The sequence below is a fragment of the Chiloscyllium plagiosum genome, unplaced genomic scaffold (genome assembly GCF_037043375.1).
Source record: "Chiloscyllium plagiosum isolate Xiang-an unplaced genomic scaffold, Cpla_swu_hap1 HiC_scaffold_16, whole genome shotgun sequence".
Lineage (NCBI taxonomy): Eukaryota > Metazoa > Chordata > Chondrichthyes > Orectolobiformes > Hemiscylliidae > Chiloscyllium > Chiloscyllium plagiosum.
Window position 1 is genome coordinate 13,963,556 of NW_028270154.1, and position 19,123 is coordinate 13,982,678.

General features: G+C 53.7%; 1 protein-coding gene across 1 annotated transcript; it reads right to left on the minus strand.

The window, feature by feature from the left end:
- Positions 1–29: 29 nt before the first annotated feature.
- Positions 30–18,763, minus strand: LOC122556470 (zinc-binding protein A33-like). The gene is made up of 6 exons (XM_087995139.1): positions 18,400–18,763; positions 6,468–6,563; positions 6,026–6,259; positions 4,057–4,076; positions 3,348–3,457; positions 30–1,846 (listed from the first exon to the last, which is right to left on the minus strand). The coding sequence occupies exons 1-6, from the start codon at positions 18,652–18,654 to the stop codon at positions 1,302–1,304; spliced, it is 1,260 nt and encodes a 419-aa protein (XP_087851265.1). The 5' UTR covers positions 18,655–18,763; the 3' UTR covers positions 30–1,301.
- Positions 18,764–19,123: the final 360 nt, after the last annotated feature.

Here is a 19,123-nt window from a genome sequence, read left to right on the forward strand (position 1 = left end):
TTTAAAACTAAAATCAGTCCCAATGCATCTCAGTTTTCACAATGCAGGTTTTAATTTTTAATAAGGAATACAGAAAAAAAACAGAAATCAGAAAATAAAGCAGAATTTTCAAAATACTGTTCATAACAAAGCATGTACAATATCATTTATCCTGTTCCCTGGTTGCTCAACATCTAACACGTTAGGTGCCTTTCCGAGACAATGCCCCGACCATAAAATATGGAAGTGACACATGTTCCACTCAGTGTACCTCTCAGACACACGAACAGTGAGGAATGGCTCAATGATTTCAGCAATTTTCCAAAACTACACATTGCTAACTAAATAAAAAAAGTTGATTATTTGCTTCAATAAAACCTTATAGGAGCTCTGATTATTCAACTTAAAGTAAAACATAAATCAACTGCAATAGATTATTTATAAACCATCCATGATCTATCCATTTATAAGTGAAAACAAATTAAAGAAATTACTGTTTGCTGTCTAAAAGATCTGTGTTTGGAAGGAGGAGGAGGAGCTAGGTACCACAAGATAAACAAGTACAAAAGAGCTCATGATAAAGGTATACACACACACAGACACAGAGAGCGAGAGAGAGTCTTCGAGCAAGAGCGACAGAAATACAAGAACCGAGAAAAAAAATTGAGATACACAAGAGGGAGAGTGACAAATCTTCCTCTTGTCACCAAAATGTTTAAAGTCATAGAAAGTTTAACATAGGAAAAGGTAAACCCAACTTTCCAAATCACAGAAATTTCTGACTTAATCCACTAAATTTAATAGGTTAAATTGATTAATGTCAAAGCAGATTTTTGTAGCTGCAGTTCTAAAAGTCACCACTAGATGGTAGGAACCTCATTATTCCAAAAGAAGGTGAATTTGGGAAAACTCTCCCTTGGACCCTTAACCATCAGCAGGGGGCGACTGTGCAACTGGTGAAAGGGTCATTACCCCACCCTGCCCCCACTTCTAGTTAATGTGGGATCCAGGGAGAGAGGGAGAAAGCAAAGACTGGGGGAAGACGGGGGTGGAAGGAAGGAGGAGGAGGAGGAGGAGGAGGAGGAGAGGGTCATTAAGAGAACAGCAGAATGTTGAGATCTCTGTTGCGCCCTCTCAATCTCAGGAACTGAAGGGGGATGAGGGGAGGATAGGTCGTGGATCCCAGCGCCAGGAAAGCTGCAAGATCACAGCTTCACTGTTCATGTTGCAGGGAACGGTCACTGCATTCTAACACCCCCTTCCCCCTCCGTGCCCACCCCAGGCCAGGCCAGGCCCCTCTCCCCTCCTATCCTAGCCCCTTTTCACAGGCTGCCATTGCAGAGTTGGAGGGGCGCAGAGTTGAGCCCACCGTCACTGAAGCAGGTACTAAAGAAGGCAAAGACCCTCTCCGAGAAGGTCTGGCGGAAGGTCAGGAGGTGAGACATGTCCTCAGCATCGTAGAACGAGAGACGGCCATCATCAAAATCCAGGAACACGCCGATCCGCTTCAGCTTCTTCTGGATGGGCAGCCGTTTCCACGGCAACGTGCCAGCCCAGTACGTCTCGCTGTCCCTCAGGCGGAGGGTCCAGTAGCCATTGGAAGGTGCGATCTTGACCACAACCTTGCGGTCCACTGACTCCTTGGCAATACCCAGGTCCCACTTGGTCTTTCCAGCCACTCCCACCTCCCAGTAGTGCCTCCCACTGGAGAAGCTCTGAGAGCTCAGGATATTGACGCACTTATCGAATCGTTCGGGATTGTTGGCCACAGGCTGCTGCTCATCGACCTCGCGGACACTGAGCAGATCCTCAGACAGCACCAGGTTAGGGTGAGCCGTTTTTGGGTCAAAGGTCAATCGGGTTGGAGCTGACAGAAAGAAAATAAAGGACCGTTTTCAGATCATGTGACAAATATTCATTCACTAAAACATAAAAGATACAGAGGAAAGCCAACTGAATACGCACTTATACAGCACCTTTAATCTAACAAAACCTCTTAAGATTCTTCACAGCAGTAATTATAAAACAATATTTGACATTAGGCTAAAAGATCAGTAAGCTAAATAAAAATGTAATAGATAAAATTGATCCATTATTAGAAACACACATTTAATCATGTTGTTTATTAATATTTAAACTTTATTAGAGCCTTTTAGGATAATAAAGTGGGCAAACCCAGAAACAGGGCATAATATCGTAAAGGTGCCAAGGTCAAGGGAACTCTTGGAGTTTTATGTCAAGTTATAAAGAGCTTACTCATGGCAATAAAAAGAAGGACCTCAAAGAGAAACTGCTCGTCTCTCAGAAAAGGAACTATATGATTCTGCTGTTATTCATCCCACTCTCAACTTTACACTGACTCACGGTCTGTCAATGCCTTCGTTTTAGAAAATCTCATCCTCATTTTCGGAATGACTATCAAGAACTCGAGTTCCTGTCCCTGTCCTGCAAGTGGTTGATGAGGACAGTGTAGAGTGAGGTTTACTTTTGGATTAAAAGTGCAGAGGGAGCTCTATCCAACTCTGTACTGGACTTAGAATCAAAGAAGAGAATCATAGACTCTCTGCAATGTGGAAGCGGGCCACTGAGTCCACATCAATCCCCCAAAGAGCATCCCACCCAGACCCACCCCCGTTTACCCTATCCCTGTAACCTTGCATTTCCCCAGGTTAACCCACCTGGACACTTTGGTCAATTTAGCATGGCCAATCCACCTAACCTACACATCTTTGGACTGTGGGAGGAAACCAGAGCACCCGGAGGAAACCCACGCAGACACAGGGAGAACGTGCAAACTCCACACAAACAGTACGGAGGCTTGAGTCAAACCTGGGTCCCTGGCACTGTGAAGCAGCTGTGCTAACTATAGAGAGTATTTGATGGGGACAGTATAGAGGTCTAACCCCATGATGTACCTGGTCTGGGGACAGTGTTGAGGAAGCTTTAAATTCAGGTTATTTTCAGGTTTTTTAAAAATTTAACCCTTTTCTAATCAACCTGTTGAAAACGTTATTACACACCTCTGGAGCAGGTGAGACTTGAACAAGGGCCCCCTGGTCCAGGGCTAGGGACACTAACACTGGGCCAAGAACAGAGGGAGCTTTCCTCAGTATCTAACCCAAGGATGTACCTGCCCTGGGAGTGTTTGATGGGACAGTGTGAAAACTCTCACCATGTGTTCGTGGAGTGGGTGTGGGTTTTGGAGAGGATGGGGGCGAGTTCTTTACTGATTGGGAGCACGGAGTTGGGGAGCTGCTGGTGGTAATTAATTAAAAAACAGAAAACCTTGTATTCAGCGATTAGGTTACCCTCGGCACAAAGCATCGGAGGTACACAGCCTGACTGAAAGAGCCCACGTTTGCCGTTACCTGATTCCAGGGATTTGTACATCTTCTTCCACACGATGTACTGAAGGGGCCCAGTGTAACGGGCATTACGAAGGTGACCACTAACATCAGGCTCATTCTCAATGTGCACGCTGTGTGGAGAGAGGGGGGGGGGAAGAAAAGAAATGAGAAAGTCAGTCAGGACGGCTACCTAACATTGGGGGAGGTGGGTGAGGGCTTAGGGAGCACGCAGAGCAAAAGTAAGAGACAACAGGAATTCAGGAATTGGAGAGCAAGAAGGAGGTCCATCCAGTGAGAAACAGCCGGGCCACAGAAAGGGTTTTAAAGTAAAAGGGCAAACAATGAGAGAAACAGAGTTACTCGTTTGACACAAGTCGCAACGATTAGTAAGTTATATTTACATAGTGCCTTTCAGGCAGTGAAATGCCCAAAAGATCTCTCACAGAAGTATTATTTTAGAAAAGAAAAAGGGATCAGAGATAGGGGAAGGCAGAGGATGTGAAAACAACGATGAGAGTTTTAAACCCAAAACCATTAGCAGGATTTGGAGCCATCAGAGGTCTGTAAGCATAAGGGCTGGCATAGTGACGAGTGAATCGGACTTCATCAAAGTTGGGGCACAGCTGCAGAGATTTAGACAAATGGATGAACTGAAAGAGCTCAACAGTCTCTGCCATCAACCGAAAACACATTTCGAGAGACGGTGAAACAAAAAGATGCATTTACATACCTGTCTGCTAGACCCCGGGTCTGCGGAAAGAGAACAGAATGAGGTAGAGTTAGGCGCAGTTTGACGGTTATATTCAGTGCTGAACCCTCCTGTGATATTCCTCTCTAACTGGCATCATTATCCACACCCTTGGAATGCCACATGGCTCAGGGTAAAATAATATTGAATCACGAATTGGAGGATTTCACCAGTGCTGGGTGTGATACAGTATTACAGCACAGCAACAGGTCATTCAACCCAATAGGTCTGTACTGGCATTTATGCCTCAGGAGCCAATTCCCAGGTTAGCAGCACTTTCTATTCCTTCCGCTGTCTTTCTGCAGCATTCACAGAATCCCTACAGTGTGGAAACAGACCATTTGGCCCAACAAGTCCACACTGACCCTCCAAAAAAGGTATCCCACCCCCTACCCTATTCCTCTACGTTTACCCCAGACTAATGCACCTAGCCTATGCATCCCTGAACGCTATGGGGCAATTTAGCATGGCCAATTCACCTAAGCTGCACATCTTTGGACTGTGCGAGGAAACCAGAGCACCCGGGGGAAACCCACACAGACATGGGGAGAACGTGCAAACTCCACACAGACAGTCCCTCAGTGATATCCATGCTATTTGTCTTAAACACTCACTGCAGTAGCGGGCTCCACATTTTAACTTGCTAAAACCCATCTGAAGGGTGACTCAATAGCTCAAAACTCCCCAGGGAGCATACGCACCCAAGTTAGGAAACCTTCGGCTCAAGCAGGTCACAGTGACAGAGACTCTGAATGCAGTACAGAGGGAGCTCCGCATCGTCAGAGCTGCCATCTTCTGACGGAGATTGGAGAACACCTTCATCGACCCAAAACATTACCCGATTTCGCTCCACTGATTCTGCCAGGACTGCTGAGCTTCTCCAGCAATTTCTGTTTTCGTTTCTGGTTTATAGCGTCTGCAGTTCTTTTGTTTTTTATTTACTGCATTGTGTATTTTGAAATCGAGGAGGGAATGCTCCCTGACATCCTGGGTTAATATTTATTTAGCTGGTCAATAATTAACCCTCAAACAAACTTCACCAGGCTGGTAAACATAACCTGGTGATCCATTAAGTTGAGGGACCTCTGTGCACACATTGGCTGCCGCATGGCGTCCAGGGAAACACTTCCAAAATATAAAAAGTTACAGCGCACTTTCAGACAGCACAATGAGAAAGAAAAATGAGCCCCCATTTCTCATTTCACAGGGCACCGCCGAACTATTCTGTCACGTGAGACAGTCAGTGGTTTCCAAACGAAGGAAGTGAGAGGAGCCAGCTTGCCCTCAGCAGCTGAGCTCAAACCCACAAACAGCTGGGTACAGGAACAGAACCAAGAAACAAGCCAAACCCAAACAGGTTTAACCTGAGGGCCACCACGCCTCAGACGAGGGGAGAGGACGAGGAGGAGAATTCTTCATGGTCATCTCAGCCGGTGTGGGAATTGAACCCAGGCTGTTGGCATCACTGTGCATCGCAAACCAGCTGTCTGGCCAACCGAGCAATTTTTTTTTTAAATGATTACAAGTTTGAAGTATGCCTTCAACATCAAACACTCAAAGTCTGCAGCCCATTATGGCAGTTGCCATTATTATCTATCTGAGAGGCCCTGTTTTATTCAGCTTCCTGGGGATTGTACCCATTGCAGCTCAATGTGAGAGCAAATAGATTTAACCCTTTCTTCCCTTCCCACAGCCAATTTTCCACCAGCCATATTCAGGAGGAAGCCAATTCAGACCCTTCTTTTCATGTTCCTGATGAACGGCTTACACCCGAAACATCGACTCGCCTGCTGCCTGACCTGCTGTGCTTTTCCAGCGCCACACTTTCCGACTCTGACTCTCCAGCATCTGCAGTCCTCACTTTGTCCTTCTGTTCACACTCAGTCACATCTCAGTGGGCCCCCCCCCCCTCCTCCTCACCAATCCTACTGCCACCCCACACAGCCATTACCTCAAACAGCACCGTGGTCTTTAGCTGCTCCAGACAAGCCTGGGTCCTGCTGATGAGCTGCTCCAATTCCCCTAGTCCTGTGTCCAGCTGCTCGATGTGTCTCTGCAGCTTCTCCAGAGCAGACGCCGAGTCCCGCTGCAGTTCAGTCATCAGGCTGCTCTCCTCCTTCCACAGGATCTGGTGTATCCTCTCAAAGTCACTCCTCACTCTTAGCTGGAGCTCAGCTGATTCCCTCTGCAAAAAAAAGACAGAGTCTGAAAACACCCATTCAGCCCATCCTTTCATGGGATAGCCCATTCAGCCCCACACCCAGCTGCTCTTTCCACAGTTTTAACTTCCTGATTTCTTTTCCCTTCTCTGGACCCTGGATAAGTTCACCCCTTGCGTCACGACAAGCTCAGTCCAGGATCTGAAGGATCATTGGGATTCATCCGATGTTTACCTGGATTCCCACAATCTTTTCCTCGTCCCTTTTCTTCATCTTCACAATCATGTCCTTCTTGGCCCGGTGACATTTCTGGAGATCAGTCAGTTGTTTCTGAAAGGTAACATCGAAAGGCTTTTAAAAAAAACTCTTTTGGACTCAAGCATCCAGATGCTGAGAATGGGAATGGTCCAATTCGGACAGGATTAGCATGGAGTTTCCACTTTTTGGCCAATTCCTGCTGTCAATTACCCCCAGCCCTGTTTGAGAAGAGCTCATCCATGAAGAATAAACTTCACTTGCATATCCACCACAAACTAGTGCTGAGGCGACACGGTAGCTCAGTGGTTAGCATAGCTGTCTCACAGCGCTAGGGACCCGGGTTTGATTCCTGCCTCGGGTGACTGTCTGTGTGGAGTTTGCACATTCTCCCCGTGTCTGCGTGTGTTTCCTCCCACAGTCCAAAGATGTGCAGGTTAGGTCAACTGGCCATGGGAAACTGTCGATAGTGTTAGGTGCATTAGTCAGAGGGAATTGGATCTGGGAGAAAATAAACATTGAGGGTAAACTTGCAAGCAATATCAAGATGGAGAGCAATCTATATCTTTAAACATATAAAAAGGGAGAGACCAATGTGAGCATGGGCCCCTTCGAGAACAAGGCGAGGAGAAATATGGGGGAAATCAGTAAATGGTAGAGGCCCTGAATAAATAGTTTGCATTAATCTTCACAGTAGAAGGCACAAATAATGTTACAAAAATACACAATCAAGTGGCAAAAGGGAGAGAGGAAATAAATGCAATAACTAGCATTAGAGAAAAAGCTCTAGGGAAACTAATGGGGCTACAGCCAATACAGCCCCTGGACCTCATGGATTGCATTCTGGGATTTTAAAGGGGTTAGCTACAGAGATGGTAGATGCACTGGTAGGAACTCAGATTCTGGAGTCCTGGAGGATTGGAAAACTGTCTTTGAAACTCTTTATTAAAAAACAGATTATTAAAAACTTAATCGGCCAGTTAGCTCAAAATGTGTAATTGGGAAAGTTATTTGAAATCCACCATAAAAGGATGTAATAGCAGAGCATTTAGAAATACATCACATGTTCAAGCAGAGTCAATCTGGCTTCACAAAGGGAAATCACGCCTGACACATTTAGAGTTCTTTGAATAGACGAGGATAGATACAGGGGAGCTGGTAGATGTAATGATATTAGACTTCATAAAGGCATCCAATTAGGTACTTCAAGCAAGGCTATTTTGCAAGATAAGGATCAATGGTGTTGGGGCGTGGATCGAGAATTGGCTAATTATTAGAGGTCAGAGTTGGGATAAGAGGCATTTTCAGAATGACAACCTTAAACTAGTGCAGTGCCACAGGGATCAGTACTGGGGTCCCAAGCGTCTACAATATATTAATAAATTCACTTTCCTCAACCAAGTTATCATTACCAAGTTTGCAGCTGCTACAAGAATAGGTGAGAAGGTTAGGACGATAGTCTACAGAAAGAGATAGACAAGTTGAACAAAAATACTCAGGTGGGTTATATTGTGGGAACTTTGGAGGTCAGCTACTTTGGACGAAAGCATAAAGGAGCTGAATATTATTTAGTTGGAGAAAGACTGCAGAAAGTCACAGCACAGCTGGATTTGACAGTCCAGCTGCATAAATCACAAAAGACAAAGGTTTAGCAGGTACTAGTAAAGGCAAACATAATGTTGAGTCCCTTATGTAAAGGAAGATACACTTCACTGGAGGCAGTCCAGAGATGGTTCATAGGCTTTACACTGGGCACAAAGGAACTGTCTAATGAGGAGAGGTTAGGTAGGTTGGGCTTGTATTCAAAGTTTAAAAGAATGAGAGGTAACCTTATTGAAATGAACGTTCTTCGGGGCTTTGTCAAATGTTGAAAGGTCGTTTCTGCTTGTAGGAGAGCCTAGGATCGGAGACATAATCTCAGGATAAGAAGTCACCCAATTAGGACAGAGAGGAAGGGGGATTTCTTCTCTCAGAGGGTGGTGAATCTGTGGAATTCGTCACTGCCGAGGCTCAGTCATTAAGTATATTCAAGGCAGAGATATAAACAGGTCTTTGCTCAGTCAGGGGATTGGGGTTATGGAGGACAGGGCAGGAAAGTGGAGTTGAGAATGATCATATGTGACATGATCTGATTGAATGGGAGAATTGACATGATATTGAGTACAGAAGTTGGGAGGTCATATTGTGGCTGTACAGGACGTTGGTTAGGCCATTTTTGGAATATTATGTGTAATTCTAGTCTCCTTCCTATTGGAAAGATGTTGTGAAACTTGAAAGGGTTCAGTAAAGATTCACAAGGATGTTGCCAAGGTAGCAGGATTTGAGCTAACGGAAGGGGCTGAATAGGCCAGGGATGTTTTCCCTGCAGGGTCGCAAGCCGAGGGGTGACATTATAGAGGTTTATAAAATCATGAGGGGCATGGATAATAAATTGAGAAGGTCTTTCCCACAGGGTGGGGGAGTCAGAACTAGAGGGCATAGGTTCAGGGTGAGAGGGGAAAGATATAAAATAGAGCTAAGGGGCAAAGCTTTCACGGAGAGGGCGGTATGTGTATGGAATGAGCAGCCAGAGGATGTGGAGGAGGCTGGTACAATTGGAACATTTAAGAGGCATTTGGATGGGTATATGAATAGGAAGGGTTTGGAGGGATATGGGCCGGGTGCTGGCAAGTGGGACTAGATTAGGTTGGGATATCTGCTCGGCATGGATGGGTTGGACCGAAGGATCTGTTTCCCTGCTGTACATCTGTGGCTCTACATGACCCACTTCTGCTCCTATGTCTATTGTCAAAAAGGTTCCTCAATATATTTTAACTTAGTAACTTTGTGCCTTTTAGTCACAAGGTGGCAGAAAATGAATGACTATGTGAAAGCAACTGCAATTTGTGAAAATTCATGGTGGTGATTAATTTAATTTGGAGGAATGGCCATTTTGTGGGCAATGAACAGTTCCACTATAAAATAATCCAGAACTACGATTAAGTCTAGAATTAATAGTTAGTCACAAGTTGACCATGAAATACCATTATAAATTCACACTGATACACTTGGCTCTTAACTACAATTTAAAATAGGAAAGCATTTTCCATCTCCTTAGATAGTGAAACTGTCTACCCCACATGCAGCAAGACCTGGACAACTTTGATGCTTGGATTACTATGTGAAAAGTAATATTCACACCACATCAGGACCAAGCAATGACCATCTGCAACAAGAGAAAGCGTAACTACTTCCCCTTGACAGTCAACGCTATTATCCACACTGAACATGCCCCCAGTCAAGATCCTGGGACTTAACATTGACCAGAAATGGAATTGGACTAGTGATATAAACACTGTGCTACAAGAGCAGGAACCCTGCAATGATAACTCACCCCTGCCCCCCCCACCCCCAGAGCCTCCCCACCATCTCTAAGACATAAATCAGGAGTGTGATGGAATATTCCTCATTTTCCTTGATGAGTTCAACTTCAACAAGACTCAAAAAGCTCAAAACAATCCAAGACTAAAGCTGCCCACCTGATTGGCAGTCCATTCCCACCTTAAACATTTGAAGATATGTGGAGAGGTGACCAGACCTGGGCAAGAAGACTCTAAGCAGCTGAAACTGGACAGCATTTTAAATGAGAGAATTCCAGAGCCTTGTGCCTTGACATCTGACGAGCGATTAAAATCTGGGATGTGCTAGGCGCCAGAATTGGAGAAATTCAAAGAACCCAATGCGCTGTAAGGCTGGAGGAGATCATATATAGGAAGGAACAAGGTGACAGAAAGGTTTGAACACAAGGACGAACATTTTAAAATGAAGGCCTTGCCAGAAAGGATCCACTAAGTCAATAAGCACTGAGTAAGTGAGCGAATGGGGCCGAGTGCAAGTTGGGATAAAGAGGTCAGGTTCCACTTCCAGATCAAATCAACTTGTCATTCTCAATTGCTTCATCCAGTTTGCACAGTGTGCATCTTCGCCTTCAGTCATATGTTAGTCAAGCTGATGACTAGTTAAAGTTTGAGGCAGTTTTATTCTGTGTGCGGTTTCTCTCGAGATGACAAGACTTTCAGTTCCTCTCTCCGATGGGGAGCTCCTCTTGGAGAGCGGGCGACCAGAGGTGCCAGGAACGGAACAGAGGCCAACTGATCTTCTTGATTCCAAGCATGACATCGTGCTTCAGAGATACGTGAAGGCGGACAGATCTGTTCTGGACATTGGCTGACAGCAGAGCCTCAGAGCATAGGGCCTTTTTGTCAATGGTAGGATCATCACTGGACATGCCAGCACTGTGCATCCCCCACTGCCATTGAAGAGATAGTGGGTAGTCAACTTCTTGAACTGCTACAGTCCATTTGGTTTCGGTATTCTCACTGTTCTGTTCATGATGGAATGTCAGGGTTTTGACCCATTGACAGTCAAGAAATGGCAATATCATTCCAAGTCAAGCTGGTGATTGTCTTGGAGGAAATATTCCAAATGGTGGCATTCCCAAGCACCTGTGTTCCTTTACATAACGCTTTGGAAAGAGCTGCCAAAGGTGTGCTGTCCTGTAGGGACTGTGCCCTGCTTTTATGGTAACACTAGAGTGGGGTACGTGGTGAGACAAACTGGACTTCAACAACACTTTGCTGCTACAGATGGCTCACAGTTTGAGCTGTCCAGGGTTGACTTGCTAGACCTGTTCTGAATCCATTCCACTTGGTACAATGCATCCCACTTGCTACAGAATACACAACAGAGAATATCCCAGCCTGAGGACAGGGCCTCACTTGTATACGGACTGTGTACTAGTCACCTGGATTGGTACTGACATGGACAGACACATCTGCGACAGGGAGACTGGAAAGAATGAGTTCAAGGAGGTTTTTCTCCCCCACTTATTAACTCTCACCATCTGTTACACGCCCTCTTATAACTTTCAGGACTTAGCCAGATCAGTCAGTAGCGATGTTAACGAATCACTCTGGACGGTGGAAATCAATCTCTCCCACCCAGAGGACATTACATGCCTTTGCCACCCTCTCTGCTTCTTAGAGACTCAGGGTCACACAGCACGGAAACCGAAATTTCTGTCTAACCAGTCCATGGGTGGCACGGTGGTTCAGTGGTTAGCACAGCTGCCTCACAGCACCAGGGACCCGGGTTCGATTCCTGCCTCGGGCAACTGTGTGGAGTTTGCACATTCTCCCTGTGTCTGAGTGGGTTTCCTCCGGGTGCTCCGGTTTCCTCCCACAGTCCAACATGTGCAGGTCAGGTGAACTGGCCATGCTAAATTGCCCATAGTATTAGATGCATTAGTCTGAGGTAAATACAGGGTAGGGGAATGGGTCTGGGTGGGTTACTCTTCGGAGGGTCGGTGTGGACTTGTTGGGTCGAATGGCCCGTTTCCACATTGTAGGGAATCTAAATCTATGCCAAACATAATCTCAAATAATCCAGTCTCACCTACCAGCTCCTGGAGTATTTCCTTCAAAAAACTTTCCTATTCATGTACTTATCTCAATGTCTTTGCGGAATTACTGATTTAGCAGCTAACAACCCCTCTTTCAGGAGATTTAAAAAAAAACACTATCTGGTTTATTACACATTCCTGGAGGTGGTGGGATTCGAACCAATGCCTCCTGGTCCAGAATCAAGGACACTATCACTGCACCAGAAGAGACCCCAACCCCTCTCAGATTGCTCCAATATAAAGGAGGGTCGGCATGTACCAATCAATATCCACCATATCCCTGGCCCGACACTCAACGGGTCTACAATTAAGAGGACAGTGTCAGGATTTTGCCAGGTTAGCTTGAGAAAGATCCACACACATCCCATTAACACATCTCGTTTTATTTAAAAGTAGCACCAGTCCATACGTCATGAGACTTACAGAATGTGTCTTTTCTGATGCTGATCTCAATGCCACTTTGTCAGGATGGTTTTATATCACTTCCTGCAATGGTTTTACACAACTGAATGTCTGGTCCAAGTCTTTCGATGACAGCAACCATGTTGTTTGTGGTCTTGGAGTCACAAAAGCCAAGTAAAGACAGAAGATCTCCTTTCCTCTAAGATTTTAGTGAACCAGATAGGTTTTTACAACAACCCAACAGCATTGCACTCTCTTTTACTGAACCCACCTTTCTTATCAAGAATTAAAATTCTCAAACTGCACTGGCGCAATTTAAACTCATGCTCATCAGGATTTTAAAGGCATCCATTTGAGAAATCCTTGCACTGTAACTTCCTGATGCCCAGAAGAGTTGGTGTTGCCTCACCAATTCAGAGTAGGCATGATCTAAATGGACTAGTACAAAATTCTGAAGGGGCTGAATGGCCTCATCCATATAGGACAGAAGGACCAGAAGCAGGAGTTAGCCACTCAGTCCCTCGTGCCTATTCTGCTATTCAATAGGATCACGGCTGATCTCATTACAGCATCAACTCCACTCCCCTACCTGCTCCCTGTAACCCTTTAACCCCGTTACAAATAAAAATATCTGTCAGTCCACCTCCTCAAATTTATGCAATGTCCCAGCATCCACTGCAGTTTGCGACAGTAAATTTCACAGATTCACACCCTATTAGGAGAAGTAACTTCTCAAACAAAGACAGAAGTTGCTGGAAAAGTTCAGCAGGTCTGGCAGCATCTGTGAAGAGAAATCAAAGTTAATGTTTCAGGTCGGGGACCCTTCCTCAGAACGCTGGGGGGAGGGGGGGGGGGGAGGAAGAGAGGGGGGGGGGGGGGGGAGAGGAAGAGAGGGGGGGGGGGAGGAAGAGAGGGGGGGGGGGGAGGAAGAGAGGGGGGGGGGGAGGAAGAGAGGGGGGGGGGGAGGAAGAGAGGGGGGGGGGGGAGGAAGAGAGGGGGGGGGGGGGGAGAGGGGGGGGGGAGGAAGAGAGGGGGGGGGAGGAAGAGAGGGGGGGGGGGAGGAAGAGAGGGGGGGGGAGGAAGAGAGGGGGGGGGAGGAAGAGAGGGGGGGGGAGGAAGAGAGGGAGGGGGGGGGGAGGAAGAGAGGGGAGGGGAGGGGAGAAGAGGGTGGCGGGGGAGGGGAGAAGAGGGTGGCGGGGGAGGGAGAGAGAGGGAGGGGAGAGGAAGAGGGAGGGGAGAGGAAGAGGGAGGGGAGAGGAAGAGGGAGGGGAGAGGAAGAGGGAGGGGAGAGGAAGAGGGAGGGGAGAGGAAGAGGGAGGGGAGAGGAAGAGGGAGGGGAGAGGAAGAGGGAGGGGAGAGGAAGAGGGAGGGGAGAGGAAGAGGGAGGGGAGAGGAAGAGGGAGGGGAGAGGAAGAGGGAGGGGAGAGGAAGAGGGAGGGGAGAGGAAGAGGGAGGGGAGAGGAAGAGGGAGGGGAGAGGAAGAGGGAGGGGAGAGGAAGAGGGAGGGGAGAGGAAGAGGGAGGGGAGAGAGAGGGAGGGGGGAGAGGAAGAGGGAGGGGAGAGGAAGAGGGAGGGGAGAGGAAGAGGGAGGGGAGAGGAAGAGGGAGGGGAGAGGAAGAGGGAGGGGAGAGGAAGAGGGAGGGGAGAGGAAGAGGGAGGGGAGAGGAAGAGGGAGGGGAGAGGAAGAGGGAGGGGAGAGGAAGAGGGAGGGGAGAGGAAGAGGGAGGGGAGAGGAAGAGGGAGGGGAGAGGAAGAGGGAGGGGAGAGGAAGAGGGTGGGGAGAGGAAGAGGGTGGGGAGAGGAAGAGGGTGGGGAGAGGAAGAGGGTGGGGAGAGGAAGAGGGTGGGGAGAGGAAGAGGGAGGGGAGAGGAAGAGGGAGGGGAGAGGAAGAGGGAGGGGAGAGGGAGAGGAGGGAGAGGAAGAGGGAGGGAGAGGAAGAGGAGGCGGGGAGAGGAAGAGGGAGGCGGGGAGAGGAAGAGGGCGGCGGGGAGAGGAAGAGGGCGGCGGGGAGAAGAAGAGGGCGGCGGGGAGAAGAAGAGGGCGGCGGGGAGAAGAAGAGGGCGGCGGGGAGAAGAAGAGGGCGGCGGGGAGAAGAAGAGGGCGGCGGGAGAAGAAGAGGGCGGCGGGGAGAAGAAGAGGGCGGCGGGGAGAAGAAGAGGGCGGCGGGGAGAAGAAGAGGGCGGCGGGGAGAAGAAGAGGGCGGCGGGGAGAAGAAGAGGGCGGCGGGGAGAAGAAGAGGGCGGCGGGGAGAAGAAGAGGGCGGCGGGGAGAAGAAGAGGGCGGCGGGGAGAAGAAGAGGGCGGCGGGGAGAAGAAGAGGGCGGCGGGGAGAAGAAGAGGGCGGCGGGAGAAGAAGAGGGCGGCGGGAGAAGAAGAGGGCGGCGGGGAGAAGAAGAGGGCGGCGGGGAGAAGAAGAGGGCGGCGGGGAGAAGAAGAGGGCGGCGGGGAGGAGAAGCGGGCGGCGGGGAGAAGCGGGCGGCGGGGAGAAGCGGGCGGCGGGGAGAAGCGGGCGGCGGGGAGAAGCGGGCGGCGGGGAGAAGCGGGCGGCGGGGAGAAGCGGGCGGCGGGGAGAAGCGGGCGGCGGGGAGAAGCGGGCGGCGGGGAGAAGCGGGCGGCGGGGAGAAGCGGGCGGCGGGGAGAAGCGGGGGCGGGGAGAAGCGGGGAGAAGCGGGCGGCGGGGGGCGGGGGAGAAGCGGGCGGCGGGGGGCGGGGGGAAGCGGGCGCGGGGGCGGGGGAAGCGGGCGGCGGGGGGCGGGGGAAGCGGGCGGCGGGGGGCGGGGGAAGCGGGCGGCGGGGAGAAGCGGGCGGCGGGGAGAAGCGGGCGGCGGGGGGCGGGGAGAAGCGGGCGGCGGGGGCGGGAGGCGGGCGGGGAGAAGAGGCGGGCGGGGAGAAGAGGGTGGGGGGGAGAAGAGGGTGGGGGGGGAGAGGGTGGGGGGGGAGAAGAGGTGGGGGGGGGGGAGAGGGTGGGGGGGGAAGAGGGTGGGGGGGGGGAAGAGGGTGGGGGAGGGGGAAGAGGGTGGGGGGGGAGAGGGTGGGGAGGGGGAAGAGGGTGGGAGGGAGAAGAGGGTGGGGGGGGGAGGGGGAAGAGGGTGGGGGGGGGGGGGAAGAGGGTGGGGGGGAGGGGGAAGAGGGGGGGGGGGAGGGGAAGAGGGTGGGGGGGAGGGGGAAGAGGGTGGGAGGGGGAAGAGGGTGGGGGGAGGGGGGAAGAGGGGGGGGAGGGGGGAAGAGGGGGGGGGGAGGGGGAAGAGGGGGGGGGAGGGGGGAAGAGGGTGGGGGGCAGGGGGGAAGAGGGTGGGGGGAGGGGGGAAGAGGGTGGGGGGGAGGGGGGAAGAGGGTGGGGGGGGAGTGGGGAAGAGGGTGGGGGGGAGGGAGCAAGAGGGGGAGGGAGGGGAGAGGAAGAGGGTGGGGGGGAAGAGGGTGGGGGGTGGGGGGAAGAGGGTGGGGGGGGAAGAGGGTGGGGGGGTGGGGGGAAGAGGGTGGGGGGGAAGAGGGTGGGGGGGTGGGGGGAAGAGGGTGGGGGGGGAAGAGGGTGGGGGGGGAAGAGGGTGGGGGGGGAAGAGGGTGGGGGGGGAAGAGGGTGGGGGGGGGAAGAGGGTGGGGGGGGAAGAGGGTGGGGGGGGGAAGAGGGTGGGGGGGGAAGAGGGTGGGGGGGGGAAGAGGGGGGGGGGGGAAGAGGGTGGGGGAAGAGGGTGGGGGGGGGAAGAGGGTGGGGGGGGGAAGAGGGTGGGGGGGGAGAAGAGGGTGGGGGGGGAGAAGAGGGTGGGGGGGGAGAAGAGGGTGGGGGGGGAGAAGAGGGTGGGGGGGGAGAAGAGGGTGGGGGGGTGGGGGGGGAAGAGGGTGGGGGGGTGGGGTGGGGAAGGGGGGGGAAGGGGGGGGAAGGGGGGGGAAGAGGGTGGGGGGGGGGGAAGAGGGGGGGGAAGAGGGTGGGGGGGGGGAAGAGGGTGGGGGGGGGGAAGAGGGTGGGGGGGGAGAAGAGGGTGGGGGGGGAGAAGAGGGTGGGGGGGGAGAAGAGGGTGGGGGGGGAGAAGAGGGTGGGGGGGGGAAGAGGGTGGGGGGGGGAAGAGGGTGGGGGGGGGGAAGAGGGTGGGGGGGGGGGGGAAGAGGGTGGGGGGGGAGGGGGGGGAAGAGGGTTGGGGGGGGGAGAGGGTGGGGGGGGAGGGGGGGAAGAGGGTGGGGGGGGAGGGGGGGAAGAGGGTGGGGGGGGAGGGGGGGAAGAGGGTGGGGGGGGAGGGGGGGAAGAGGGTGGGGGGGGAGGGGGGGAAGAGGGTGGGGGGGGAGGGGGGGAAGAGGGTGGGGGGGGAGGGGGGGAGAGGGTGGGGGGGGAGGGGGGGAAGAGGGTGGGGGGGGGGGGGGGGAGGGGGGGGGAAGGGTGGGGGGGGGAAGAGGGTGGGGGGGGAAGAGGGTGGGGGGGGAGGGGGGGGAGGGGGGGGAGGGGGGGGAGGGGGGGAAGAGGGTGGGGGGGGAGGGGGGGGAAGAGGGTGGGGGGGGGAGGGGGGGGAAGAGGGTGGGGGGGGAGGGGGGGAAGAGGGTGGGGGGGGAGGGGGGAGAGGGTGGGGGGGAGGGGGGGGAGAGGGTGGGGGGGTGGGGGGAAGAGGGTTGGGGGGGGTGGGGGTTGTGGGTGGGGGGGAGGGGGGAGTGGGTGGGGGGGAGGGTGCAAGAGGGGGAGGGAGGGGAGAGGAAGAGGGTGGGGGGGGAAGAGGGTGGGGGGGGAAGAGGGTGGGGGGGGGAAGAGGGTGGGGGGGGGAAGAGGGTGGGGGGGGAAGAGGGTGGGGGGGGAAGAGGGTGGGGGGGGGAAGAGGGTGGGGGGGGAAGAGGGTGGGGGGGGAAGAGGGTGGGGGGGGAAGAGGGTGGGGGGGGAAGAGGGTGGGGGGGGAAGAGGGTGGGGGGGGAAGAGGGTGGGGGGGGAAGAGGGTGGGGGGGAAGTGGGTGGGGGGGGAGAGGGTGGGAGGGAAGAGGGTGGGAGGGTGGGGGGGGAAGAGGGTGGGGGGGTGGGGGGGGAAGAGGGTGGGGGGGTGGGGGGGGAGAGGGTGGGGGGGTGGGGGGGGAAGAGGGTGGGGGGGTGGGGGGGGAAGAGGGTGGGGGGGTGGGGGGGGAAGAGGGTGGGGGGAAGAGGGTGGGGGGAGATGGTGGGGGGGGAAGAGGGTGGGGGGGGAGAGGGTGGGGGGGGGAAGAGGGTGGGGGGGTGGGGGGGGAAGTGGGTGGGGGGGAAGAGGGTGGGGGGGGAGGGGGGGAAGAGGGTGGGGGGGAGGGGGGGGAAGAGGGTGGGGGGGGAGAGAGGGTGGGGGAGAGAGGGTGGGGGAGAGAGGGTGGGGGGGAAGAGGGTGGGGGGGGAGGGGGGGAAGAGGGTGGGGGGGAGGGGGGAAGAGGGTGGGGGGGGAGAAGAGGGTGGGGGGGGAGAAGAGGGTGGGGGGGGAGAAGAGGGTTGGGGGGGGAGAGAGGGTGGGGGGGGAGAGAGGGTGGGGGGGGGAGAAGAGGGTGGGGGGGGGAGAAGAGGGTGGGGGGGGGGAGAAGAGGGTGGGGGGGGGAAGTGGGTGGGGGGGGGAGTGGGTGGGGGGGGGAAGAGGGTGGGGGGGGGGAAGAGGGTGGGGGGGAAGAGGGTGGGGGGGGGAAAGAGGGTGGGGGGGGAGAAGAGGGTGGGGGGGGAAGAGGGTGGGGGGGGGGAAGAGGGGGGGGGGGGAAAGTGGGGGGGGGGAAGAGGGTGGGGGGGGGAAAGAGGGTGGGGGGGGGGAAGAGGGTGGGGGGGGGGAAGAGGGTGGGGGGGGGGAAGAGGGTGGGGGGGGGGAAGAGGGTGGGGGGGGGGGGGAAGAGGGTGGGGGGGGGGAAGAGGGTGGGGGGGGGGAAGAGGGTGGGGGGGGGGGAGAGGGTGGGGGGGGGGAAGAGGGTGGGGGGGGGGGAAAGAGGGTGGGGGGGGAAGAGGGTGGGGGGGGGAAGAGGGTGGGGGGGGGGAAAGAGGGTGGGGGGGGGGGCAAGAGGGTGGGGGGGGGGGGGAAAGAGGGTGGGGGGGGAGGGGAGGGGAGAGGAAGATGGTGGGGGGGGGGGGGAGGGGAGAGAGGAAGAGGGTGCCGCTCACCTGTAACCTGAGGCGGACATCCTGGGTGCTCGCCCCCCGGAGCCTCTCCACCACCCCGGCCACCAGGTAATTGCTGCGGAAACTCCTGGAGCTGAAGCTGCGGCGACACTGGGGGCAGCTGAAGCTGTGCTGGGAACCTGTCCAGAACTGCAAGATGCACTTCTTACAGAAATGGTGCATGCACTCCAACATTACCGGCTCCTGGAACATCTCATAACAGATACAGCAGGTCAGCTCATCCGTCACACCCTGCATCTTCACTCAATCACTTCCCCCAAGGAGTCAACACTGTCACAGGACACTCTCCAAATTTCATAAACTCGGGGCAAAACGACTTTCGATTTCAGCCACTGCTCCGCCCATGGCTTTTTGTCGCTCTTCCCTCCCTCTGTCACCATTGCACCAATAATCTCTCAGTCAACAAGAGACCAGGAACCAGTTCAGGGCCCCTCTGCACCAATCTTCACCAGCAGCTGCCTGAGTGAAAGACATAAAAGGTGGGACTAGGAGACGGAAACTGCAATGGTTGTCTGTCAGTTACATTAGGCCGCGGAAGGACAAATTATAGAGTAGGGCTGAGTATTCAGCAATGTGTGGACGATGAATCATACTGTCACACTCCCCAGGGACCCCCCTGTAAATACTGTCACACTCCCCAGGGACCCCCCTGTAAATACACACACACTCTCCAGGAACCCCCTTTGAATATACACACACTCCCCAG